Source organism: Paramormyrops kingsleyae, chromosome 9 (assembly GCF_048594095.1).
Source record: "Paramormyrops kingsleyae isolate MSU_618 chromosome 9, PKINGS_0.4, whole genome shotgun sequence".
NCBI lineage: Eukaryota > Metazoa > Chordata > Actinopteri > Osteoglossiformes > Mormyridae > Paramormyrops > Paramormyrops kingsleyae.
The window spans coordinates 35,809,108-35,835,225 of NC_132805.1; the positions used below are offsets into that span (position 1 = coordinate 35,809,108).

Genomic DNA, 26,118 nt, shown 5'->3' on the forward strand with positions numbered 1-26,118 from the left:
GGGGATTAAATGGCTGTTGACTTGTTGCAGTCATTATCCCTCTGTTATCTTCATCCAGCAGGCACCTGTGCAGTTCTGTGCTGCAGGTTTGCAGACGACATGATAGTTTAAAGCCCTGGGATAGAAACGTGAGGGTGATTAAAGAAATCGGTGAGATGTGACAATCACCCATCGCTCTGCTTCCTCCCAGCAGACTGTCGGACCCACCGAGACCCCTCCAACCCCCACCTCGCCGCTGTTCTTCTGGAACTGACCATCAGAAGGTACAAGCCCCCCCTCCGTTTCAAGGTGCCGGTTCAGAGGGCTTGATGGCAATGAAGGAGCAGCATACAGCCAGGATGAACTGCTATTTTTAAAAACGAGTGCTTTCAAAAAGGTCAGAGTGTGACTTCCAGATAAAAAGGGGCCAGTTTTTACTGAGGGTACGCAAATTCAATTCTGGTGAGTGATGGGGGAGGGGGGGCGTGGCCATGCTCCTGTTCTGCTGGAGGCACACATGAAGAAGAATGCCCTCCGTGAGCAAAAGTAACCTCCATTACCTACATCCTGGACCTCAAGTGGCTCCCTTTCTGTGCTCGGCCTGTACTTCGCAGAACAGGACGTAAACAGAAGCCTCTTCTCTCTGCTTTCCCTGAAGGTTAAGTGAAGCAAAACTACCGAGCGCCATCCCACACCACCTGTGCTGTGGCCCACGGGCATCTGAATGTCCACATGGCCCCCGTGCCCACGGGCATCTGAATGTCCACATGGCCCCCATGCCCACGGGCATCTGAATGTCCACATGGCCCCCGTGCCCACGGGCATCTGAATGTCCACATGGCCCCCATGCCCACGGGCATCTGAATGTCCACATGGCCCCTGTGCCCACGGGCATCTGAATGCCCACATGGCCCCCGCGTCCCGGACATCTGAATGTCCACATGGCCCCCCTGTCCACGGGCATCTGAATGTCCACATGGCCCCCCTGTCCACGGGCATCTGAATGTCCACATGGCCCCCCTGTCCACGGGCATCTGAATGTCCACATGGCCCCCATGCCCATGGGCATCTGAATGTCCACATGGCCCCCGCGTCCCATCAACAAGGCTGCCCATCATCAACAATTACTGGTTGCAATTCTGGTCCATGATATGCTATGGCATTCTGTGAGGGTCACAAATGTTCCCGAGCCAGTTGTGGGACTGAAAGAGCATCAGATAAGGTACATCACCAATAAGATGAGAATCACGGATCAAAGCCCCCTTTTACATTGACTTCTCACATTTGATTAATCCTTAATCATGTGCTCACATGTCTGAAAGCACTGGGACATGAGGGTCAGCAACATCCTCACCCACTATGAGCTCTGCAGCCATTACTGTGGAGTATCCACAGTCCTTCATGAAGAAAATAAAGCACACACAGCCACTGCACACTTGCTATCCCCCTAAAGTGTTCAAGCTGTGGATTTAATCCATGTAATGCTGTGAAAGGAAATGACGACGTGGAGAGAGAAGAGTAATTGGCATTATTATACACCTGGCCATGAACAGCTGAAGACAAGGATGATTAGAAACCCAGCGACAATCAGCACCAGCATGTCCTGATTCTAAAGAAATGAAGAAGGGATTAATCTTATCACTTTTCCTCACCCTGGCTGTTTTATGTAAAATAAGACCTCCCACTGTCTCTTGGGGTGCACACATATTTCTCCTTCCTTGAGCTGAAACAGCTCAAGGAAGTTATAAACAGGTATTTCCTTCCTGTTTATAACCTGTTAAATTACCAAGGCCATTAACTCACAGTGTGCAAGATCACAAATGATTTTAACCTGTAAGCATGTTTGTTCTGTTATATTTCTCTGTAACTTGTTAAATAAGCGATAGGTCTTTTATCTACTGAATAGATATTATATATCTTTTAAGATTTTACAGCATTTTTGGCTGTTTGCTATAGTCTATATTTCTTGTTAATTAATTTAATCAGGCAAATGCTCTGAAATCCTCACCAGTGACCCAGAAAGCCTTCACAGGGGACGCTCCAAGTGTGACATTTAGTGTCAGTGGTGAGTGATCTTCCATAACGCGCACCAGCAAGACCCCATCAATTGTTCAGTTTTTGATTACTCCTTCATACTGGAGAGCAGGAGAGAGTCACACAAACAAGACTCTCCGTAGATATGCTTATCTACAGCGGAGAATGCTCACGGCTTGTTGATTAATGTGGCTGGAGTGACTTGGCGGGAGCCGAGCAGAGTGCCGAGGGGAACGCCTGTCGTCTGCGAGTGTTTACAATGACAATAATCAGGAAAATACCAAATACAGTCAAACCTCCCTTATCCGGGCAGAATGGCACCAAGGGATGCCCGTAAGACAGAAATTACTTAGAATTACATGAACAGTACAGTACAAGGTATATGTACATGTGTACACATACAAACTACATGATATTTATTAGGTGCAAGGCTTATCATAGAATGTTATTTCAGTCTGAGCTAGCAAATCATCCTGTTTTATTCTTGCAGTGGTCATCCAGTTTTTCACCAGCATCAAGTGAGCTGGATGATTCTTTCTTTACTCTTCCAAATATCGCCTACCGTAGACTCAGCCACTCCAAAATGGTCTGCAACAACTCTGTGTGATTTTCCTTTTCGTATCTCTGTAATGATATCGAGCTTCTTTTGGAGGGACATGACACTACGCTTCCTTTTTGAAGCCATGGATTTTGCACAGTTTTATGAGCTGCTGTATGTTCAGTTCTGCTCGCAGCTTTGTCTTCTAGCTTGCCCTCCATTCGACGTTCGCTCCGCCTCCACTTGCAGACTCCGCCCACAGCCTCGTCCTCAAGCTCGCCCTCCATTCAACGTTCGCTCTGCCTCCACGTGCAGACTCCGCCCACAACTATCTGTATGCGGTATTCGTCACTTCCGTCTTCCGAAGTGAAAAGCCGAACACAAGACGTCTCGGGAGCTCTGCTCATTTATTGATTATAGTGGTTGGTTTGCTTTTCTTTGATGGATATTACTGTGCATGATTTGTTTGGTTTATTGCATTTATGATTTTCGCTTTGCCCTTGTCTGTGCTTTCGCTTGGGTTTACTTGGCAGCCAGTCTGCATGGTTCTGAACACCACACCACCAGGCGCACTTTGGCGAGTCCCTACACACCCACTGCATCAGCAAGACAACACTGCAGTCTAATGAGATCCAGAACCCAAGGACACCTCACCCATCAGTGAAATGCAGTGCTGATAGGGTGTAACTGTCATGCTTAGTTCTTTGCCTGAAATGTCACCTGAATGAGAGAACAGGATGTAGCGCTTCCATGGCCTTTAATGGCCATCTTCAGAAAATGGAGTAGCTGCCTGGTTTTTAGCGCAACAGAAAAACATGCTGAAAATGAAAGTAGTGCTTAATATGCCCTTTCAGTGAGCAGACACAAAGACACTAACACTGGAAAACGTTAAGAGCAACAGCAAGGATTTAAGTAGGTCTGTATACGCTAAAACAACTAAGTTCCCAGAAAAAAGTCTGTTTCAGAGCTGAGTATTTTAAGTGAGAGTGTAGGGTAGGAGTGGTGGAAAATTTACCAGTAAGAGGCGGCACAGAAGTAGTGATTTTCTGCTCAGAAAAAGGTATGTTACTCTTCCTGTTAAATTAAATAAAAGATTTTCATTGTAAGACCCAGTGAAGTTATGCTGTTGGACCAAACACAGTGTACATACAAACTGTGAAATAATTAAAGTTGGTTTTCATAAGTATCAGGTGCACAACAAAACACTCATATAAAGAAACTAAATTCACCATTACCATAATGGTACATGACAGTTAAACTCTGATGATTTACCTCTGAGTAGCACGATCTACCAAACCGGTCTGGGAAGCAAACATTCCTCACAGACAAAAATTTAACAGCCATCATTCCTGCCAGGCTATATTTAAAATGTTACATATTAACTCACAGAATCTCGTGTTTAATACTCTCTGCCTCAGCTTCTCCAGTGAGTATCGATCCAGCAAGGAGAGCAGCTGTGTCACTCAGAAGCACAGAAGCCCCGCCCACAGGGACCCCCCCACCACCATTACCACTGCCAGTGGAACCTTCAGGTGCTCAGCTGTCCTTATCTGATAATACAGTGTCCCAGTGCCCCCCAACCCACCAAATAAAACAAAAAAGTACCCAGCCTTAGTCATAAAAATGGAAAATTAAAACTCAATCCTGCTCATCAGCCCCGGGGACTGGCTAATTACTTAAATGACAGATTATTTTTATCTCACATCAGTTAGATTTACTATCATTCCCTTTGTGATTAAATGACCTGGCTCGTGGGGGTGAGGGGGGGGGGGGGGTCTGTCATTCGCTAGGGACTAAATCCACCCCCCGACATGTTTGTGCCAGGTGAGAGGCTTGGAGGGTCACGTTTTGATTTTGGTTTTGGTGACGCAAAGGGCTGGAGCTGGGAGCAGCTGATATCTGCAAAGATATGGCTTATTGAGGGGACTTATTTGGACTGTGCCCTGGTGTTAACCTCAACACTGTTTGGTCATCAATCAAGCAGTGTCAGCTTTGCTCAGGGACAGCTCTGTTTGGGGACAGCTTTGCTCAGAGACAGCTCTGTTTGGGGACAGCTTTGCTCGGGGACAGCTCTGTTTGGGGACAGCTTTGCTCAGGGACAGCTCTGTTTGGGGACAGCTTTGCTCGGGGACAGCTCTGTTTGGGGACAGCTTTGCTCAGGGACAGCTCTGTTTGGGGACAGCTTTGCTCGGGGACAGCTCTGTTTGGGGACAGCTTTGCTCAGGGACAGCTCTGTTTGAGGACAGCTTTGCTCAGGGACAGCTTTGCTCAGGGACAGCTCTGTTTCAGGACAGCTTTGCTCAGGGACAGCTCTGTTTCAGGACAGCTTTGCTCAGGGACAGCTCTGTTTGGGGACAGCTTTGCACGGGGACAGCTCTGTTTGGGGACAGCTTTGCTCAGGGACAGCTCTGTTTGAGGACAGCTTTGCTCAGGGACAGCTCTGTTTGGGGACAGCTTTGCTCGGGGACAGCTCTGTTTGGGGACAGCTCTGTTTGGGGACAGCTTTGCCCGGGGGCAGCTCTGCTCCTCACCTGGGAGAGACCCTGCTGCTGGGTCCTTGGGTAAAGTGGCACAGCTCAATGTCCACTGTGAATGTGCGCCAGAGTGCATTGTGTGCTTGTAATCACTGAGGCACTTAGGATGAAACTGCATTCGGAGGCTCGGAAATTGGATATAATTTTGTGAGAGCTCTCCGTCGTCACCTGCCGTTCCCCAAAGGGTGGGGCCTTCACCCACATGCAGATTGTGTATAATGATACAATGACAGCGACCGTAATGGTTTGCAAATGGCCGATAATATGGGAATGCGTCCATCTGCTTCTTCAGCGTCTATTATATTTATGCTTACCTGGAATCTGCATTTTGGGTGGAATGGGTATATGTGCTCCTGCAAGCGCAGCACTGTAAACACTATGACTTACACCCACCTGTTAGTTATAACATTTCCTCCTTTCATAACACTTGCCAGAATTCAACCTGACCCTGCAGTCATCGTAAATCGCCTGACTCCTCACCACGCCTGACTTGTTCTCCTCCAGTGCTGGCCATCCCACGTGATCAAAATTACTCACGCACGTGAAAACACACTCACGCGATGACAGTCACCTCGCTGGCAGCATTTCCGACTTCACTATTCCACATGCCGCACAGAACCTCTGTGCTGTCGCTCGGACTAAGTGACCACAGTGGCCCGATCTCACGTGAGGAGTCTCCACCCCCGGAGAGCAGATAATCACAGAATGCAGGACTTGGACTGAGCACACCATCAGCTGCTGAGCATCGAAGACAACTGGATCCCATGAGTCTCTGTCTCCTTCAGTGTTGAACTGTATCTTGAAAACTGTGATGCATTCAGTGTACAGAGTTGCAGTTGTCTGAGTTGTAGTGATGGGTTTGTCTGTACACAGAATATCGCATATAGTTCAGGATGAATAGATTTTGAAATCTATTTCATTGTTGGAGCGAGGACAAACATGGCTATTTTTTATCATTGCCGTGACCCTTTTATCCGGTCAGCAGTTAGTGGCTTTGTCATAGTCTCCCTGTGGAGGGACATTTTGTCACGCAAAATGTTTCTCAGAATGAAACGTGTTTATAAAACCTGCTGCCTCCTGAGGGGTCAAATCTAAAAGAGCAAAGACAGCAAGCAGTCAGGCAGCAGGAGGCCCCGAGTCCTTTTCGCCACTGAGTAGAAGATCTCGCTTCCTAGAATAGTGTCGTCTAGTCCAGTGTTTCTCAATCCGGTCCTCAGGGACCCCAGCCGGTCCACATGTTCGCTCCCTCCCAGCTGTCTGGGAGTCCCCAAGCTGTCTGGGTTGAGAAACATTCTGCTAGTCTATACAATCTAATCCAATTTATTTTCTGCGACATGTCGGGGAGTCCACAGGTACGGCGACTGTCATTTAATGAAGCTGCTGAACTTGGAAATAGAGAGGCGGCCTGATCAGGTCGTTTCCCATAATGAGGTCTGCGATCTTCATTAAAGAGGAGGGTGTTTCTGTGACACATACAAGCAGCCTTTTGTTTCCCAGAGCTGCCGTCGTTTAGCTCGGATGGCACATGATCGCCAGCCAATGTCTGCAGTTCACACGCTCAACATCTCTCATGGTGCTGTGAGAGTCAGCAAGGCAGGTGGCCAATGGGAAGAATGGAAGAGGGTCGTAGATACTGGACATATAAGGAGGGAGGGCTGGAGTCACTGTTCACGGACATACATGTATATCTGCAGACACATGGCAGGTCTTCACAGGTACATTCACAATTATGCAAAGAAGTTTTTATCTGGAACATTTGAAGGAGTCAAGAGGTTGCTGTGGGGTAAGAGCTCACTCCATCATGGGGTCCTCTCCCGTGCGTCTGGACAACCTCAGACCCACTGGGAACTGTCAGGCTCCCAGTAAAAGCTCTTCATAGCATTCCACTGTCACAGGCTGTGTCAGGGCTCAGTAATGGCTCTGCACTTTTCCAAAACATCGGGCCGGATGGTAGACGCCAAGGTCAAGATCCAGAAATGATCAGATCAGGCTACTTTAAGGAGGTGTGGAGAATCAGTAATTCGGCACAGCGCTACACTTATGAGTAAATAACTATACTGACACTGTAGTCAAGCCTGACTTACATGCAGCAGCTGTTCCAAAGTGCTGGATAAAGATGTAAGTACGACATCATTGATTGACAGAAAGGAAGGTGAGGGAAACCGGAATGAAGAAAAGGCAGAAAGCAGAGGGAGGACGAGGAGAAACGGCCACGGGGGTGACGGGGTCTGCTGGACAGACCCTTGTGAGGACAGCCAGTGCAGTGTTAGTGGACTGACTAAGAGTACAACAGCAGTGCCTGTCCCGGGATTTGAACCCAGAGGATTGTGGACACGGTCTGTTCCTGCCCTGCTTCTGACAGGACATCTTCAACAGCACCTACAGTTTACCTGTCAAGAACAATTGCACTAAGTCTTTTCCATTATTTCTGGCATTATTATGCATTAAAAGGAAGGAACTTATATTTGTGTATCTGGGTGGCCATTAGGTAACCAAGATTAGTCAACAATAGAGGGGCTGTGCAAACCTCCGTAAGCCGGACCTTACTGCTATATATCACCCCTACATCCAATTCACCCTATTTGCTGTTTGACTACGTAAGTCAACAAGTCAAAATGGGCCGTGAGATAGCAGCCGCCGCGGGCTGGGCGTGGGAACGTGCAGCTGCTGTATGTCTTAGGCTCTTTAAACACGGACACCTCCCTCAATTGTGACCAGTTCATTGTTTTCTCACCTCATTGAGGCTGGCAGCAGATGTGACTTCACCAGCCCCCGGAACTCCCCCCCGAGCGTGCGATAGCCCGCACATGCACAGACATTTTTAGCTTTGCAGTGACAAGAAACACAGTTTTTTAAGTTTCAACAAGAATGTTGCTCAAGATGAGAAAACCCCATATCAAATAAAAGCGATGATGATACAACGGTCCTTAAAGACTGAAGGGATACTTGACTGGGGTGTTATATTTGATTAATAGTGCATAATTAATAGGGGTATTTACGCAAAAATTATTTTCCTAGAACAGTGGCATGTGGATTTTAATTGATTAATGAATACTTTGATATTAGTTGCATTTGGCATCACGTATTGTAAGGAGCACACCTGCCCACTAGAGGGCAGTATCTTTTGGCACAAACACTCTTGCCAGATGTGTCCCTGTTTTGGTAAGTTCTGGGTTCTATTAAAGCAGCTGGAGAAAATGTTAATATGCTTGGCCTTGGTTGAGTCTTGGCCCTGTTTGCAGAGTATGCTCTCAGACCATATTGTTGTTCGAGTGGCTTTAATGGAATGGCCCAAACATGGGTGAAATGTCTAGGTAAATGGTATCTGTTTATGCCTAAAGGTGGGTACCACCAGTCACATGACCTCTAGGGTGCTGTCCATCACATACACTTATTTCTAAGGCCTTATTTTAAGGCCTTACTTTTAAAAACACACAGCTTCTGTCTTCATTAAAACACACATTCTGAGGAAAACAAATCAGTCAAAAAATCAGAAATGTCAAGATAGCTTAAATCAGAAATGACAGATTTCTCAGGTCTAATTAAGAGTTCTAAAACATCCCAGCTCATGACCTTCAGACTAAGTCATCTAGAGACATTTGTCTGATGGTTATTTATTGTCCATTTAAGAAACAGAGTGCACAATTAATTCTTTAAGCTGGTCTTTTAGGGTTAGCTTACACAAAGGTGAAAGCTGTGCATCAGCTTCAGTCAGGAAAGACTTCAGAGAGTCTGGAAGTCGCCGGAAGGTGGAAGAGAGCAGGTCCGCCATGCAACCCGAAGACACTTTATGTCCCTTTTTCTGGGAGCTTCCAGTAAATTACACCCTGTTACTTTAGTAAATAGTAAGACGCTGAGAGCAAAGAAATTAATAAACTGTTTGTTTGCATGTCCTTTTGGATCTAGTAAATTTCTATTTGCAGGACATCCTTCTGTGTGGTTCCTATGGCAACACGGAGACAGATCATCAAGCTTTCATGTTCCAAGTGGACCACAGGGAAAGGGTTACAGCATGAGATAAACAGAAAGACAATGAAGCCATGGAAACACTAATGGATTAATAAACCTGGGCTGAGACGGGTTACAGGGGTTGACGTTAGACACAGACCTATTCTGCTCAGCTCCAGTTTGTGTGGAGTGGTGCTCTGAGGAATGTTGTGGCCTGAAGACTAGTGAAGCAGTAAATCCCAAAACAGGAAAAACAAAGGCAGATTCAACCAGCCAGTGAAATCACTGCAAAATTGCTGAATCATGTTGTTCCGATTTGATTATTTGATTATTTCAAGAAAAAAACGGATATTCAATCACTGGCCATTTTATTTAGGTACAGCTGTCTAGCAGTTACCTCCAAAACCATATCGACGATGGAGAACTTGTGTGTTTAGAGAAGCCTTTCTGCACAACACTGTTGACCCGTTACTTTTGCTCCCGAGCTCTTCCTGTTAGCTTTAACACTCCTGGCCCTTTCTCCTTTGACCTCACTCATTACATTCAATAACAAGCCATTCTCAGCCACAGAACTGCTAGTGCTGACTTTGCACCATTCTACAAACTCGAGGCGTGCCGGAAAACCCGTGAGAAAGTTCCTGAGATGCTGGAACCGCATCATCTGGTACCAAAAATCACATTTGAAATCATGCATCTAATGCTTAGCCAAACGGTGATTGAACATCCTGAGCCTTGTCTATATGTTGTATGTGTTTGGTTGCAGCTACACAATTTGCCGTCTGTAGGATGAGGCTATTTGCATTATGGGGCTGATGAAGCTAAGAAGCCGCTCACAGACTGCAGGTCTGATATAACTATAAATAAAGTTCAGCTAGCTAGAACATTCTAGTTCTATTTGGTATTTACATTTTTTAATATATATCATACTTTGACTGATCAATACAAAAGTTCCACACCTACTCTAATCCGCAAAATGAAATTCAGTTCTCGCTTCATTCTTGTTATCTCGGCACTGCAGTTGCCTGCTGTATTGTGCTTTAATGAGACATCACACCTCACCTCACCTCAGGTAGAATTCACCTCTGAAACCTTGCTGATCTTTGCTCATCTAGGTCATTTCTCTTGCTGTTTGTAGAACCTGAAATGAAGTGAAGAACATCACTGAGAGTGAAATCGACATCCGTAACACTTAAGAGATGTTAATGAAAACCAGAGGACTAATTACGATGAAGCACGACAGTTCGATTAAAAAATTTGCAGTTTCAGGGTACAGGAACAAGCAATCACTGATCGGACAAATGGATCCCAAGTTACGCATTGCTTAAAAAACAATTGGCTTAATAACTTAAATGTTATTGATTTTAAAACAATCACCAGGACATCAAGTGATCAGGTTCCATCACAGTGGAGTGAAGATGAATTCACCATCATGGTGACAGAGAACTGGAACAAACAGTCATCAGCAGTGTTAATCATAATGAAAAGTCTTCAGCCTTCTTTATTTAGCAGCTTTAAGAGGATCTCTCACCATAAAGAGATAAACCACCAGTCAGTCAGCTAGATTCCAAAACATGGATCTCATAGGACTGACCCCTTGATAAACCAACCTGTTTAGACAACTAATACTGTGGCAGGATGGGGTCTTGGGCTCGTTCAGAAGAGATTTTACCCACCCATTCAGCGTTCACTACAAGCGATACAGTACGATAAGACCATTGTGTCTGACAGGTATGTGTGTTTTTGGTTAGAACACCTGGAGAAGTTGTGCTGTTAAAATAGATAATCAAATAGATTTTTCTTTTTCTTTGTTCATTTGGTGTTAGTGATTTCTGGCTCACTATTGCACAAGTAGAGCAGCAGATCCAGGTTTGGAGGGTATTCTGTACATGGGCATGTGGAAATCGAACACTTAGAATGAAACGTGTAAGCCACTCAAGCAGAGGATCAACTGTGGAGGATCCTTGAGTAATTATGTGCAGCACAGGATATAGAAAACCATCAAAATTAGTGCTTTTGAGCTCTAAATTGATACTGCCTCAAAACGAAAGGTGATGTCACAGAAAGTGGCCCTGTGCGTAATGTGCTAAGAATCGACAGGTCAAAGGGACACACTGACATGTACAGCATTAAACAGGCAGATAATCCAAAGAGAACAGGAAGTTCCTCACTGAAGGATGAAGGTTCTGGGACGCAGATGGACAGGAAAAGGAAACAGTGGGATGAAAACATGGCTAGTAAATGCAAACTGGATCTGGATTAATATGCAAATAGGAGAACAACCTCCACACAATATTCCCCTCATGAAGCCGCAAAAAGCAGCCCGATATTGAATAGAGAAAAATCCTGTTTGATGGAGGATTACATGGATGTGACATTACATTAATCTGCAATATTAGCGACCATATAACACATTTCTTAAGTGGTTTAAAAATTTGATGGTAAGAGCAAGTTAGATTAAAATTAGAATATAGAGTATAATCAGTGTTGGGAAGGTTACTTTTGAAATATAATAGGTTACTGATTACTAGTTACCCTGTTAATAATGTAATAATTAATGTAACTATTTTGATTGCTTCATCAAAGTAATGTAACTTATTACATTTGATTACTTTTCTAACAAATTATTTTAAACTGGGAAATAAAGCAGAAAAGTCCCAACGCCTTTGCTGACCCGCGATGTCGGGAAATAAGCCGGAAGAAGGCATTTCTGCACAGCGAAAAGAGGCAAAGCAACTAAATGAATGTTATATTCTACATTAGGCTGTTTTTTCACTATAAAGAATATATTCAGATGTAACCCTTTGCAATCACCAATATTTTGAGTGGTAACTGTAATTTAATTACATACTGTTTCTCAGGAACTGTAACGTATTACAATTACATTTATTTTGTAATTTCATTACATAACGCTGTTACATGTAACTAGTTACTCCCCAACACTGAGTAATGTTATCTTTGTAGGACATTCTCCTTTGCAGAAAACTCTTAAATATACGCAACATTACTCCTGGAGCAATAAGTTTACGGGTATCTCTCTGACTCTAGGTCTCACACTGGTGCGTCGTCCCATTACGGGTATCTCTCTGACTCTAGGTCTCACACTGGTGCGTCGTCCCACTACTGGTATCTCTCTGACTCTAGGTCTCACACTAGTGTGTTGTCTCACCACTAGGTTGGGATAATCTTTGAACAGATGTCCTAGAACTAATGGACAGAGAGTCAAAGAGGCCAAATTGTTAAACCTCACAATAAATTCCAGTGTTTTCCCTGTATTGAAAGAATACCATCCATCAGAGGGCGGTGTGGCGTCGCAGTGTTTAGCACAGTTACACCTCTAGGACCAGGGTTCGAGTCTCTGCCATGGCTCTATGTGTGTAGAGTTTGCATGTTCTCACTGTGTCATTGTGGGGTTTCCTCCAGGGACTCTAGTCCCCCCCCACCCCCACCACCATCATGGTCCAATAACATGCTAAGGTGACTTAAGTTAACAAATTGCCTGTAGGAGTGACTGTGCCCTGCACTGGGTTGGCACCCCATCCTGGGTTGTTCCCAGCTTTGTGCCCATAGCCTCCAGGACAGGATCTGGACCCTGCAAGTGGGTACAGAAAAATGTCATCCATCTGTTTCTCATATTGTATGAAATATTATCAAATACATATTTATTTTCTTTTATTGACAGCACTCTCATTCCAAAACCTTATCTGAAAACACACATTTCATTTGTGATCATCATTCATTCCATTTTGAATTAGCGTAATCGGTGCCGCAGGTGGCAAACCTGTTGCGATCTGCCGTCTTTCTGTCGAGCGCCGTGACTGTGGGAAAAAGCACAGGCTGCGGTCTGGTCCCTGTTAAATGTGAGAAAGTAAACGATTAGTGGCACAGCGGCACAGAGCCGTAACTCCAGTCAGAGCGGAGGGCACTGAGTCACAACCTCAGAGCCAGTGATGTTCCCACGCCAGTGAGATGCCGATGCTGCACCAGCCCTCAAACGTGACTCTTCTGCTCCACATTGTCACTGAACATAGAACAGCTTCAAAGCAGCTGCAATTGTGCCCAACATAAGGGACAAATTGTGATTGGTTCATTTTAAATTTGTGTTAAAACAGAATCTGATTCATGGTGAAGCAAGGAACTTGGATAAACCACACATCTCTCGGCTCCCCAACTGTCTGGATTCACTTTGTTTTACAGGTCTTTACACATAGCGGGTAGCCCTAGGTATAGACCTATGAATAAATGCCACAGTACACTAGCTCGCCGCATCTAGGGCTTGTGAAATATGAGGTAAGTGCATATTCCCTTTCAGGGTGATGTCGCTGCATTTTATTGTGCTCCACGTGTGAGGAATAATCTCTCATTACCTCACAGGAGCCTTTCAGGCCTACATTCAAATCAGCACCTCCATTTCCATCAAGGACATGATCATCTGAAAAGGCAAAGCCAGAGAGACAAAATCCTCCTCTTTCATTTTTTTCCCCCCCTCAGGATTTATCCATAATCCAAGCTCTATTTTTTTTTACAGAGTAAGTGTCATGGCTAATGTACTATAATAGGCTTAATAAGATTCATCAAGGCACAGGTATCTAAGCATGTGGGTCTTAAAGTAATATCGTGAGACATGGCAGAGGTGACGTGGTGCCTCACTGGGTACCACTGTCTCTTCACACCAATAGCGAAGCCATAGCGTCGGCGGGCTGGCAGAAAATCCGGTGTGCCAGTGCCTTAACAATTCACCTGGTGACAAAATCACACCACAGGGTCAACTACACATTGTGAAAAGACCCAATGAACAAACAGAAAAAACAATCTATTTGCCTCTCAGCAGCACGTTCCCTTTGCGTACAGAAAGTACAGAAATTGACTCCCCAAGGTACAAACAACACTAGTCTAATGTACCCCCAATGGTACAAAAATGTTCCTCAGAGTCCATTTCTGTGTCATAAAATGTACATTTACCTACCTAAGGGTACTATTGGCAGACCCTTGAGTGTGACAAGCAAAGGTACAAATGGGTACTCTTTTTTTCTGACAATTAAATTTCATTATTAATAAAAAAATTTAATCAAGCAAACTTTACTTTTCCATATTAGAATTATGTCAAAAGGACATTACGAGGGATACATTCAATGAAAGTTGAAAGTTAGGCGGATGCACATTAGGTTATACGGTACCTACTTATATCAACTACCCTACTAATGCCGATAACCGAAATTATTCCGTGAACACTGCTTCCACCTCATGGCGGACCGTAATATTTCGCGCGTACATTTCCCTTTTAAACAGGGATGACACTTCCATAACTCTGACAGCGTGCAACATAATATTCCGGCAAAATTGTGTGAAAACTGATTTAATTTTGATTGGTTAATGTCCCACAAAAAAACTTGGCAAAAAATGTTGAAGGAAAAAAACACCCAGAGAACGTTATTTAAACATTAAGCTAATTATATATATATTTTTAAATAGTGAGCGGACCCCGCAGGTTGAAATTAGCTTATTTTATTTTACGCAGTTGCAGCGCATGTAGGAACCACTTGCTATATAGTAACACGGGACGCTTATGTGGTCGCAGCCGCGTGCGTTTCGGTGAGTGAAACACGCTGGGCGACGTTTATATGCGCAGGATTAGTGCTAAAATATAGCAGTTGTATGATTGCATACGGGTAGCGTGGTGTCTACAAACGTCATATATGTTTACATACTAAAATGCTTCAATTTTCAACCGCGCTATGCAGTAAATTGCTATAGCACAGCCGAGCTATCTAAGCATTCAGATGCATGGAAATGCAATGAAGCGGTGATCACTTCTCATTTATGCATAGAGTAGATGATGGAATTGGTGGTATTTGGAGAAATCGGTCGAAGATGGATCACTGCGGTTTTACTGTAGCTTGTTACACATTAATGCCGACGAGATACCTATTGTCTGCCGCAAATCACTGTACTGTCTTATGTTGTGGTGAATTGTAAGTGCTGGCGTGCTTTGGTCTGCGGCTTGCTCAGTCATTGTTTCCCCAATCTTCCAGGGTGAACATGAGTAAAGAGTCACAAATGAGAGCTGCTATTAATCAGAAATTAATAGAAATGGGCGAACGGGAGAGGTAGGTAAAAACATTAACACCCAGCTCGTGCCAGACTGCTGTGTAATAGTTTTGCAGCAGTTTGTGTAATTAAGTTTGAAGAGTGTAATATTCCAGGGAAGCCTCTTCAGTGTGTTACAGTTGTCATTGAATGGGTGGTGTGTTTTCTGTAGGCTGAAGGAGTTACTTCGAGCCAAACTTATAGAATGTGGATGGAAGGACCAGCTGAAAGCACACTGCAAAGGTAAGGGTCTTACTGGTTGAGGAAAACCATTTCATCAATCCAGCACCTCTCCCCTTTGTCCAGTGGTTAATTTAATTTAAGGTAGATAGATCTTTTCCTCTCTCAGAGCCAAAAATAAATGTTGTGCTATTGCAGATGTCATCAGAGAAAAGGGATTTGAACATGTCACAGTGGAGGACCTGGTTGCAGAAATTACACCAAAGGGAAGAGGTAGAGCAAACATATTAGTCTTAAAACTTGATTGTTTTCACTGTTTAACTGCATTTTTGGTACTCACAACAGTTTAAATGTCAAGAATGGAAACCTTGGACTTTGCATTTTGGTCATATTTGTACCGTCCATTCTGCACACGTCTCAGGAAAGTCTTTAAATGGAAATGGAATATGGGATAAGATGCCTTTAGTCCTCGTTCTAAGTACAGTTGCATTTTAGGTTGTGTCTTTGTGCTTCCTTACAGCTCTCGTGCCAGACAGTGTGAAGAAAGAACTTCTGCAGAGAATAAGGGCATTTCTAGCCCAGCATTCTGCGTTATGAAGGGAACTTCTCATTTTCATGCCACATTGCTGCATCTTAACCAAGACATGAGATTATCATCATGGCTCAGACCATTTTTGGTACCTTTTTTTTTAAAGTTATTTTTTCATAATCAGGCACCGGCTCTGGGATGTTCTAATGCAGGTTTATCAATAAATGTTTTTGCTTTCTCATTTTTGTCGGTGTTGTTTCTTAAATACTTTCATTTTTGTTATTTTTTATAAAATTGGAGTATTTGATACATGTATGTTATTTTGGATTATCGAGAGTATCAGTAACGCGGGTAGTGCTGTGGCGTGTAATATGGATACTCGGCGGTGACAATGAGGAGCTACACACAGCATGAATAAAACTTGCAGTTAGACATTTGTTGTGAATATATCCTTACTGACACAGGTTAGTATCGAAAGAATACAGTGGTATTGCTGGGCCTACCTACGCTGCCGATGGATGGGCGCGCGCCGTAAAACGTGCAAAGCTAATTCACGCATTATAGGGGTCTTCGGTAATGCCATTTAAACTTACCAAAGATGCTTTTGACCGTTATTACATGAATTTATAGGTTGCTTTCTGCACGTATCTTCTAGCAAAACCCATACTTAATACTTACCGAGTAGTGTTCTATAGTCTAAATAACTTGATTTTTTCACTTTGTAAATGTAATGCTATCGCTATATAAGAAATAAAACGCCGCAAATTCAAAATTTATAAACAATTTATATTAATTTATAAATTCTGGTTTATTTATATATATATAATATTTCTATTTCATTTTTATGTTTGATATTTTATACAACTCGGACTGTGGTAGAGACAGGCATTGCCTCGGACGTCTATAACTGGGTCCTGCCAGATGCGTTGCACTTCCTCGTCGGTACAAAGATGGAAGCCGAAATGCAATTGGAGAGTGGTGAAGCCTGAATTGGGAATGGCACAGTTTGATATTTTAACAAAATTGGATGCGATGGATATGTAACGGTGTGGATTTTAGATCTTTATGAAATACAGGCAGTAAATGTCGATACGATTCTCGGCGCGCTGAGTTAAGAGGGGCCCAGGCGGGTCCGGGCAGTTGCTTTAGCTCTGTAACCGAATGCAGAAAAAGGCACCAGTGCTGTTTGCCCGGTGAGTGTCACCCTGGCACAGACTGGCATGTGGAGGTAATCTGAGCAGTGTTTTGTCAGAAAGCCGAGCGGCTTGGAATTCTGGGAACTTGACAACGTATGAAACACGCATGGTCAGCTAACTAAAAGGCCTGGAGAAGTGAATCTGAATGATGCATGTTAATTTATTTGAGCTCATATGCATGCTGTACAGCTAAGTACTGTTCACCTAAGAATCATCCCGGTTTCATCTTACTGAAAAACGATTTTTTGCAGTACCGCACATATTCACCTTTGTTGTGCGACAAAGCATTCGTTTACAGACGATCTTTTTATACTGTGACAGACACGTTTTCATTTGCAAAGGGAATTGCACACAGGAACATGTAACGCTGGTTCATTTTTTTCTGAAGAATAATTTCCGTTTTGTTAAAATGTTGCTCTTTTATAAGACTGATTTATTGTTCCAGATGCTGGAAGGCACTCGAGTTTTTAGACTGCAGTGACCTATATATTCTTTTGTTAAATACGTTTTTAAACAAATAAAGTGAATGAGGTTTTCAGTTATGCCTATTTCAATTGTATTTATTTATTTAAATATTTAGTGTATTGTGGGTAGTCTAACAGACTGCTGTTTATTGTTCCTAACCCAGGTATAAGTCACAATGACAGTCGGCCAGTTCCGCCTCTTTAAGATCTGCACCTGCCTGGTGACGTTACTTTCATTTTTTAAAAGGCTCATTTGTCGGTAAGCGCACTTAAATGCACATGAATGTAGTAAATGAAAATATGTGGAACGACAAACCAATTTTGTGCTGTTACTAGTATTACTAGTGTTACTAGTAGGTACTAGTATCAGACGTTAAAAGTTTAGCTTTTGTCACCAGAATTTTTGTCTTAACTGTATCCCCGGTTTTAAGTTATCTGCGAAAATGTGAGCAGTATTTCTCCACGTTTATTTGTCTTTAGGTCAGGAAGGTCACGAAAACTAAGTGGTGATCAAATTACTCTGCCAACAACGGTGAGCCATTCTTCAGCTCCAAAGCCGGTAAGTGATCTTGTTAATAAGAGCTCTGGGATGAAGATCTTTAAATGAAACATTTAAGATTGTCAATGAAATGAATGCATCCTTAAATGAAATGCTTCAGAAGTGTTTCTGAGAAACTGAAATGGGACACCAGTAAGTAATTAGTAGTAAAAGCACCTGTATAAGTTATTGCAACATTGAAAATAAGAAGTAATACAACAGGAATTACTTTTTATTTTACCATTTATAACCAGCGTCAGCAAATAACCTTACAGAATACAGCAAAAATTAACCAAGCCATTTATTTTACGTGTTGAGGAGAAATATGTAAATTTACAGTTTGTGCCACAGAGGAATAATGGAACATTTAAGTGGAGCCCTATGGAAGGTGTCAGGTGTCAGGCGTCAGGTCATGTTCTCCTTCACGCAGTCAGAGGTTGAGGAATGGAGTTCCTGGGATGAAGAGGTCCCGACAAGCATCAAGATCGAGGGGGGGAACAGCAACATGCCCTCGCAGCCCAAAGATGCGGAGGAGGAGGAGGAGCCAGACTACTTCAAGGACATGGCGCCCACCATCAGAAAAACACAGAAAGTATGGCCCCCCCATCCCCTAACATTCTGTTTAGTTTATAACATATTTGATAAGCAGACATTTTTGTGTTTATTTTTCACTTCTAATAGATGCTTTCCATTATAGCTCTAACTGTTTGAGCTCATTATATTAAAAATGCACGTTTGATAATTAAGGTTCTCAAGGGTCCAATTTCAATTTTTATCTTCTTGCCTACAGATTGTCCTTAAGAAGAGGGAGCCTCTGAACTTGACAATTCCTGATACAAGCATAGGGTTTTCCAGCAGACTGGCTGTCAGTCATGATCTGTCCTTTATCCAGCCAACGGTGAGTGTCGTGTCACAACTCTGACCAGATTGCGTCAGCTGTGATGGTGGTGGGTTTATTTGGCAACGCTGTGCTCAGCTGAATTTGGCCAGATGGTAAAAATTGGCTGGCATTTTACCGAAGAGACAATCTATTCTCTCTCCCTCTGAAAAAGGCATGTAACCAAGAACATGGATTTGGGTGCAGACAGTAGGGCCGTGTCCCTACCTATAAAGTGGGAGTTCCAAGTGTGTTTAGGGCAGTAGGGGGGTTGGAACTAATTTGGTTCCTGCCAGTGTTGAAACTGAACCTACGTCATGAATGAAAGTGACGGACGTTGACTGTTAAGCACAAATAAACCTTCATAGGACCCAGTTGGACACTCCTGTCTTTTGTTCTAACAGAATGTTCAGTGTCTTCCAAGGCTCTCATAAGTGCCTAACAATCTCTAATCAGTAATACAGACTTCAATCCACTTTGGCAAAATCATTACATTAGGCAGGAGCTGACATGGTTGATTTGACTTGGGTCAGGGCAAGAGTGACCAACACAGAAATGGGAGATGTGCTGTGTACAGTAAGGGGACTGACTTCAGTACTGACCCTGACTATAATGTTCAGAAATATCTTTTTTTTTTAAACTTATCAGGTGGGTCAAGCCTCTGAATATACATAATAAATCAGAGGAGTTTAGGTCAAGGATCTTTTAACAGTAACGCATAGATTCCCAGTGTGACTCCAGTGTGACTCCAGTGTGAAGGGTTACACGTCTTATAGTGCCATTGGGAGCCTGGCACCATTCCCCAGCATGCATTGCGTGGCTGAGCTGAGATGGCATCCTCATGTGCACTGGGTAACTCCTGCTCTCATGTCTGGGATCGCTAGGCGGAGCTGGGGGACCTGGACACCTGGCAGGAGGACCACAACGCGTGGGAGGAGGAGTCCAGTGTTGCTTGGGAGGCTGAGGAGGTGCTGAGGTATGACCCCCTTTTTATAAATATGATCAGCAAAATATATAATATAATTAGGTTAATTGGTGCCCCTGTCTCATGCCCTGTGCTGCCTGGCAGAGCATTCGAGATTCTCCAGGACCTTGGCAGCATATGTGATTTAAAGATGGATGGATGGATGACTTGCTTTTTAATATTTAAAACATTGTATTGAGAGGTCAGTGCTGGAAAAGTAGTGTAGAATAGGCTCATGCTGTAGGGCAGCAGAGAACATAGAGTTATTTTGAAAGAACGAGGAAAAAAGCATTTTGCAGGCTAAGTTTAAACAAGGTATCAGAAACTGCCAGACTGCAGACACAAAACATTTTGTTTTGGGGAGGTTGGTATGTGCGATCTTTGTGTCCTCAAAGTGCTATTCCATTATTTGACAGTAGGTGGCACTGTGTCACTGCTTTTTGCACCGTTCACTATGTATATTTCCTGTCAGCAGACTTCCATGACCATAATCAGGGATGGAAATAACTGGTACGCATTCACCTTTAAAAACGATACATGCGATAATCGATTGTGGTAACAGTGTAAATGCGTAGTTATTTTATGTGCTTTTGCGCTGATATGAAAACAAAATATAATGCATTTTAATCTTTATATCTAACTCTACTTTATTTGTGGTATACAGGTTAAAATGGAAGGTATTTTCTTGTCTTAGCAGTGCAAATGCACATAAAATAAGTATGCATTTGCGCTTTTACAAACAATCAAACGGAGCACGTATCATTTTTAAAGGTGAATTCGTACTTGCGTACCAGATATGTCCATCCATCCTCTACCGCTTTTCCGGGTCGGGTCGCGGGGGCAGCAGTCTCAGCAGGGAAACCCAGACTTCCCTCTCCCCGGCCACTTCATCCAGCTCCTCCCCCTCGACTCATTTTTGGTGGATTTTTTTGGAACATTTGGTAAACAATATCAGGCACTGAGTTGATTGGAGCACGTCGTCCGCAGAGAACCTTGTTATAGAGAGTTGGGGTGTATTTGAAAAGGATCCTTTCATCATTTAATTTGAAGGGCTTCAGTCTCCCTGTTGTTCTGGGGGCCCCTTGGGGGCCCCTGGGATGCACTGCAGTCTGTGCCCCTGGCCAGAGGCTTTTGGGGGAAACATATTCTAGCACTTTAGAGGAAGGTGTTGAACATTCCAGCATGTTCTGCTAACTTCAACCATCATGTCTCCTTGAAGGCTGTGTCAGGTTTTGACTTTAAAGAGTGTTACTTGACATTAAACACAAGCTTACTGTCATCTGAAAAGCTTGTAATGAAGGAGTATGAATAATTTGCTGTGATTCAAGACATCAATGAAGCTGACTGTTCATTTAATGCAGTTGTGGTTCACTTCTGGTGCCTGACTAGGGCCCTTTGTTAGCATACTGAAATTTATGGAAATTAGTGCACAGAATGAGATTAAAGGTCCATATTTCAGTAAAAGCTGTGGTTAAGTGTTTTCTGAGAAATCCTGCATAAGCCAGCAGTAATTTATGTTTCCTGGCAGATTGATGAGCGAGTCCTCTCCGCTAGTGAGCTCTGAGGCAAGGCCATTGGCCGTCTCTGAGAGTGGGCGGGCCTTGCCTGGCCTGATGAGCGAGTCCTCTCCGCTAGTGAGCTCTGAGGCAAGGCCATTGGCCGTCTCCGAGAGTGGGCGGGCCTTGCCTGGCCTGCAGCTTCTGATCAGCTTCACTGATTCACTTCAGCTTGTTAGTGTTGGTGAGCAGAGTCTGAAAACAGGTGTTTAGCGGCTGATGATGAGTGAGAGCCGTTATCTCACTGAAAACTGATGCTTTCTTGCTGTACTGAATTCCCACTGGTGTCTGGACGGTCTGCTTGCTGACATTTATCCAATGTGGACATTTTATTCTTGCCAAACAGGGAGTTTGTTTAAACATTGGTGTTCCTACCACTATAGATGAGGCATATTGTGGGAATTGTTTCCAAAATTACTTTTTTTTTTTTTTTTTTATGCTAAATCCAACCTCTACTCCTCTTGCTTTTAAGTGAAATAAAATTATTTGCATCTGGCACTGAAAACAAAATCGAAGTCATTGCCCTTGTGGATTTTATCCTCCAAGCCTTTTATTACATACATTTTATATTTCAGTGACACATCAAGGTATTGCTGTTGTGAGTCGTGTCTAAAATTGTCCCAGGGAGAGATGCAGCACCATCGTCACGAGCCGTTTCCATGGAAAGCTCCCACAGTCCTTTGCAGTCTCGCTTTGAAACGTCTTTGAAAGCACTGGGCCGCATTCAGATGGGTGTTCTCCTGTTTCAAACAGGCAGCAGAAGCTGGCAGAGAGGGAGAGGCGAGCGATAGAGCAGCAGAAGAAGAAAGTGGAGAAGGAGGCCCAGAGACTGATGAAAAAAGAACAGAAGATGGCGATCAAGCTGTCGTAACGATTGCGGAGCTGGGGACGTGGCGTGAGGCAGGGAGGGGGCCACATCGCCTGTTAAATCCTGCTTTTTCACACACATTCTCTTAACACTATGCCCCCGCTTCCAGTGACCTACTTCAAGATCACCTTCGTACTGTTGATAGTGCTTTTTAATGTTCTTTTTTAAATGGCTCCTGTTTGGGAAGATGCCTCCTGACCGGCATCAACTTTTCCCAGGAAACCAGGAGGTAGTTTTTCAGGGTTTTTTTTTTTTGGATTTATGAGTAAAGAAGGTTGGGAGTGTTGCTTTTATGGGTCTTGCTGAACCGTTATTGCTGTTTAGCTGGAATGCTTTCAGTTTTATTTTTTCCGCTTAGATGCCTGTGATGTTGGTCAGGGACTGCACCTCTCACACACTGTAGTCTGTTAGGAGGCTTGGGGAGATGCTATAATCGCTGGGGGGTGGTAGGGGAAGATGGACACCAGCATTTTTCTGAAAAGCAAATGTGTTCGTCAACCAAAACAGCCACAACTGTCAGACGGGACATCAGAGTATTGGGTGGCCTTACGGCATTTGATTTTTAAACCAAGTGTTTCTTTCATTTTCATTTAATTATGATGATCAGTTTACTTGTATGTTTTTAATTTGCATATATGATTTATGGAGGCCATTCTGAAATACAGATCATCTTCATAATTATATCAAGAAAGAGGTGACTGAAAGTTCTGCAGTTATATGATGACCTCAAACCCGTTTGTCACGTCTGCCTTGGGAGCTGAATTGAATGGCGGCCTGCAAACAGCATCAGCTGTCAAGTAGAGGAATGAAATTATGACGTTTTTGGTTGAAAGTTCACCTGAGACTCCACTTGAAAGGCATTCAATGGTGGGGGCGGAGTATGAGGGAAAAACTGAGATTGGGATGGACTGTTGTCATGGAAACATCACATAATTTTGGTTCGATGAAATGCTTTTTTTTTTTTTAGTTGAACGACCTGCTGAATGCTAGATGAATGGTTTTTGAATGAAGCTTCTCTGTCATACAAAATAAAGGACTAAAGATCACAAAGTATCTGCTTTTTGAGAAGCCTCTTCACTGGGAATCTGTGGAATCGGCTTAATGGGAAATGACAGGATTGTGAAATCCATCCGCTTGGGAGTTTATGAGATGATGGCCTCTCTGATAACTCGGAGGCCTTCGTTTTTTTTTTCCTGCTTGTGAACGAGCGATCTGTGGATGGTCCTGCTCGCTGTTTGCAGTCTATAGCTGGTTTCTGAAAAACGTCACATGTTCTGCACAGGAGCAGACGCCCATAGCAGTGATCCAGACTGGCGTAGCACATTCGTCGTTGGCCAGAATGATTATGCAAAACCAGTCTGATGCTGCGACTCAGTGCTGGGAGCTGTGGTAAAACGCAGGATTCGCAGGGAACTGTGGTTTTAAAATGCCCTCAGCCAGCAGTATCCTACCCTTCAGCAAGAGCTTAACCCGCACCGCCCCACTGGAACACCTGAATGTATAAATAGGCAAAACATCTATTGGCTGAACCAGCAAGTACAGATATTCATGGAGAGGCGGGAGCAGGCCAGGGTGAGACAGATGATTGGTTGTGCAGTTGAGTGACTTTCTGCTCCACCACTCGCGATAGTGGCAAAAAGGTGGGCTGTGGCCGAGATGACTCATGATGTCGTTCTGCAAACCTCAGTCATCATCTGTATCCCCTACTGCCCAAACAGCCAGTCCATAAACAGCGCCTGTAATGTTCTGCGTCTGCTGGTGCTGGGGCACCAAAGGAGAATGCTGCTCTGGTTCTTTTCTGTCCGTGAATGGAACAAATATGCACGATGTTTCAAAAAGGGGTGAACAAGGTTATCCTGACAGCATATTAAATCTGAGCTTAGGCTCCTGTGACTGCAGTGTTTTGTACCAGAAATTCAATTCGGTAAATCTTTCACTGTCTGTCAAGGGAAATGTTAAAGAACTACTCTGAGTCTGACCTACTTAAAAGGGGATAGTCTCTCCCCCCCATCTGAGAGCACCGGAGCGGGGGCGGGGGTGGAGCGAGGGGATTTCACACCCTCAGAATTCAGTATTTGTGCCCCTTCGTATTCAAACGCACGAACCGATTTCAACGGATGCATCCCTTTGTTGAAATTCCATTTTAATTTCCTGTGGAAAAGGAATGAGACTCCGTCCTGATTGCATGCGCGAGTGTCCTGGGGGGCCGCGAGTGCCCTGGGGGGCTGCGAGTGCCGTCGCTGTTCGCATTTCCACTCTGGCTGTAGTCCGCATGGCATTACGGTGGTTATTACACATCAGCTGGTAATGGGATTCGGTGACACCCCTGCGGTCAGCTCCGGATATCTGGGGACCGACACTCGCCCTGACATCGAGTCTGAGGAAGCGGGGGGGGTGATGTAAACTCCACAATATGCTAACAACACTATGAGCATCACAGATCAGGGCAATTTAATCCCAAATACAAATACGATGGTCTAATGCACTCCTTAATCTTTTAAGATGATGTCGTTATTGTGGAAGGCTGTTTTATAAAGCATTCTCAGATCTGGACATTAAAATCTGGCTTACTTTATGCACAAACCACTAAACATATTCATAATTACCAGTATTTCACTCAGGTTTTCAGGTTGTTCTCTCTTTCATTGAAATGTTTGCACATTTTCCCCAGTTTGACATGTACTTTAAAATTAAATGTGCAATTTGAAATTCAATAGTCATGAAATAGGATTTTTTTTTTTTATATTTACTTCAATCCCATCCAGGATGCCCCACGGCCTCCCCCAGCCCCCCCAGCCCCCTAGTCCCTCTGCCCCCTTCCAGCCAGGATAAGTGGTTTGGAAAATCTCATAAAAAGGATCCAGAAAATACATTTCAGTCTCCAGGGCAATGTTGCACTACTGAGTTTGTTATAATTGCCCCAGGTCTTGTATGTCTGGGTCATTAAAGGTGTAACTCAATGTAATCGAAGCTGCATTTACAAGCTCAAAATAAATTTCTTGCATCTACATCCAGGATTCCTTTATTTCTAGTTTCTAGTGTATGGAGGACTAAAAGAACCTTGTCCGTTGTCTTTTGTTACAGATGTGTGACTGTAGGTTTTCAGCGAAAGAGAGAGGAGGGGGGGGGAGGGAAGAGGAACTTCAAAGTCAGGGGAGTCGAATGAATTCAGTTATGGACACTCAGTTTAGCCGGGTGCAGTGATCTGCCGGAGATAGAAAGCTGTGGATGCAGTGAGCTCACAGGGAGGGGGAGATCCTGGGCCAGTGTCTGCCGAAACACCAACCTGTCAATGGAAAGCACCGCTAAAGGCCTCTAATGCCGCTCCGCCGGCTCATTAGCATTGCTGCTTAGTGTCTTCAGAGAGTCATCGAGAACATTAGGCGAGACACGCCGTTCTGAATCCTGCAGAGAGGCTCAGACACTGCGATCTTAAATTGATTCTGGGGGCCTTTTTTCAGGCTCAGCATTCCCCGGTTCTCCTTGCCGGACTTAAGAAATCTGCAAGGCGTCTACTAATCAGATTCTCAAGCCTCAATGACCTACTTGCCTGTTTTTACAGTATGCGAGTCATTAGTGGAGCTCATGCAGAATCAGGACCTGCTGCAGTTTGCCAGCCACGTGAATTGCTACTTCACTTAATAAACTTCATGACGCACACAGCAAGCTGAATGTCCTTCATATCCTTACGAGGTCGATGTGTCACAGCAGCTATAAGTGTTTGCCCAAAAATACAGGAAAACGACATGGTGCAACTGGCACAATGAGTCAGGGTCTTCAGATTGAACTGGCTGGTTTTCTATAGAGACAGTAATAAAACAAGTCCTGA

General features: G+C 43.9%; 2 protein-coding genes and 1 long non-coding RNA gene across 8 annotated transcripts in view; 2 read left to right on the forward strand and 1 right to left on the reverse strand.

Moving 5' to 3' along the window:
* LOC111843922 (uncharacterized) overlaps positions 1 to 16,401 on the reverse strand; it is a 28,992-nt gene extending 12,591 nt beyond the window's left edge. For 2 of the 3 annotated variants that reach the window (XR_011993169.1, XR_011993167.1), the window contains exons 1-4: positions 16,330 to 16,401; positions 12,812 to 12,881; positions 12,530 to 12,622; positions 10,098 to 10,171 (exon numbers count right to left, since the gene is read on the reverse strand). This is a non-coding gene — a long non-coding RNA (uncharacterized lncRNA). Of the gene's footprint in view, positions 1 to 8,208; positions 9,029 to 10,097; positions 10,172 to 12,529; positions 12,623 to 12,811; positions 12,882 to 16,329 lie in introns of those variants that run through there. The other variant, XR_011993168.1, reaches the window with a different exon arrangement.
* On the forward strand, positions 14,475 to 16,071 carry LOC111843909 (transcription and mRNA export factor ENY2). 2 transcript variants are annotated; one of them, XM_023811898.2, is made up of 5 exons: positions 14,475 to 14,622; positions 15,063 to 15,137; positions 15,290 to 15,360; positions 15,496 to 15,570; positions 15,818 to 16,071. In XM_023811898.2, the coding sequence occupies exons 1-5, from the start codon at positions 14,597 to 14,599 to the stop codon at positions 15,892 to 15,894; spliced, it is 324 nt and encodes a 107-aa protein (XP_023667666.1). In that variant the 5' UTR covers positions 14,475 to 14,596; the 3' UTR covers positions 15,895 to 16,071. The 2 variants fall into 2 exon arrangements, with proteins under 2 accessions (XP_023667666.1, XP_023667674.1); XM_023811906.2 differs by lacking the exon at positions 14,475 to 14,622 and adding an exon at positions 14,632 to 14,833.
* Positions 16,402 to 16,736: 335 nt separating the features above from the next.
* LOC111845988 (receptor-binding cancer antigen expressed on SiSo cells-like) lies at positions 16,737 to 23,347 on the forward strand. Of its 3 annotated transcripts, none has more exons than XM_023815794.2 (7): positions 16,737 to 16,872; positions 17,651 to 17,745; positions 17,967 to 18,045; positions 18,455 to 18,616; positions 18,815 to 18,922; positions 19,786 to 19,877; positions 22,175 to 23,347. In XM_023815794.2, the coding sequence occupies exons 2-7, from the start codon at positions 17,663 to 17,665 to the stop codon at positions 22,290 to 22,292; spliced, it is 642 nt and encodes a 213-aa protein (XP_023671562.2). In that variant the 5' UTR covers positions 16,737 to 16,872; positions 17,651 to 17,662; the 3' UTR covers positions 22,293 to 23,347. The 3 variants fall into 3 exon arrangements, with proteins under 3 accessions (XP_023671562.2, XP_023671554.2, XP_023671546.2); XM_023815786.2 differs by having other exon boundaries at positions 16,738 to 17,054; XM_023815778.2 differs by having other exon boundaries at positions 16,738 to 17,019.
* Positions 23,348 to 26,118: the final 2,771 nt, after the last annotated feature.

Excerpts from the sequence above, each read along its gene's own strand:
- LOC111845988 (XM_023815794.2), top strand. The coding sequence starts at position 17,663 with ATGACAGTCGGCCAGTTCCGCCTCTTTAAGATCTGCACCTGCCTGGTG. Across the intron at positions 18,617-18,814 it reads CCATCAGAAAAACACAGAAA|ATTGTCCTTAAGAAGAGGGA; the intron begins GTATGGCCCCCC and ends TCTTGCCTACAG. Across the intron at positions 19,878-22,174 it reads GAGGCTGAGGAGGTGCTGAG|GCAGCAGAAGCTGGCAGAGA; the intron begins GTATGACCCCCT and ends TGTTTCAAACAG.
- LOC111843909 (XM_023811898.2), top strand. The coding sequence starts at position 14,597 with ATGTGGTCGCAGCCGCGTGCGTTTCG. Across the intron at positions 14,623-15,062 it reads TCGCAGCCGCGTGCGTTTCG|GGTGAACATGAGTAAAGAGT; the intron begins GTGAGTGAAACA and ends CCAATCTTCCAG. Across the intron at positions 15,138-15,289 it reads GAAATGGGCGAACGGGAGAG|GCTGAAGGAGTTACTTCGAG; the intron begins GTAGGTAAAAAC and ends TGTTTTCTGTAG.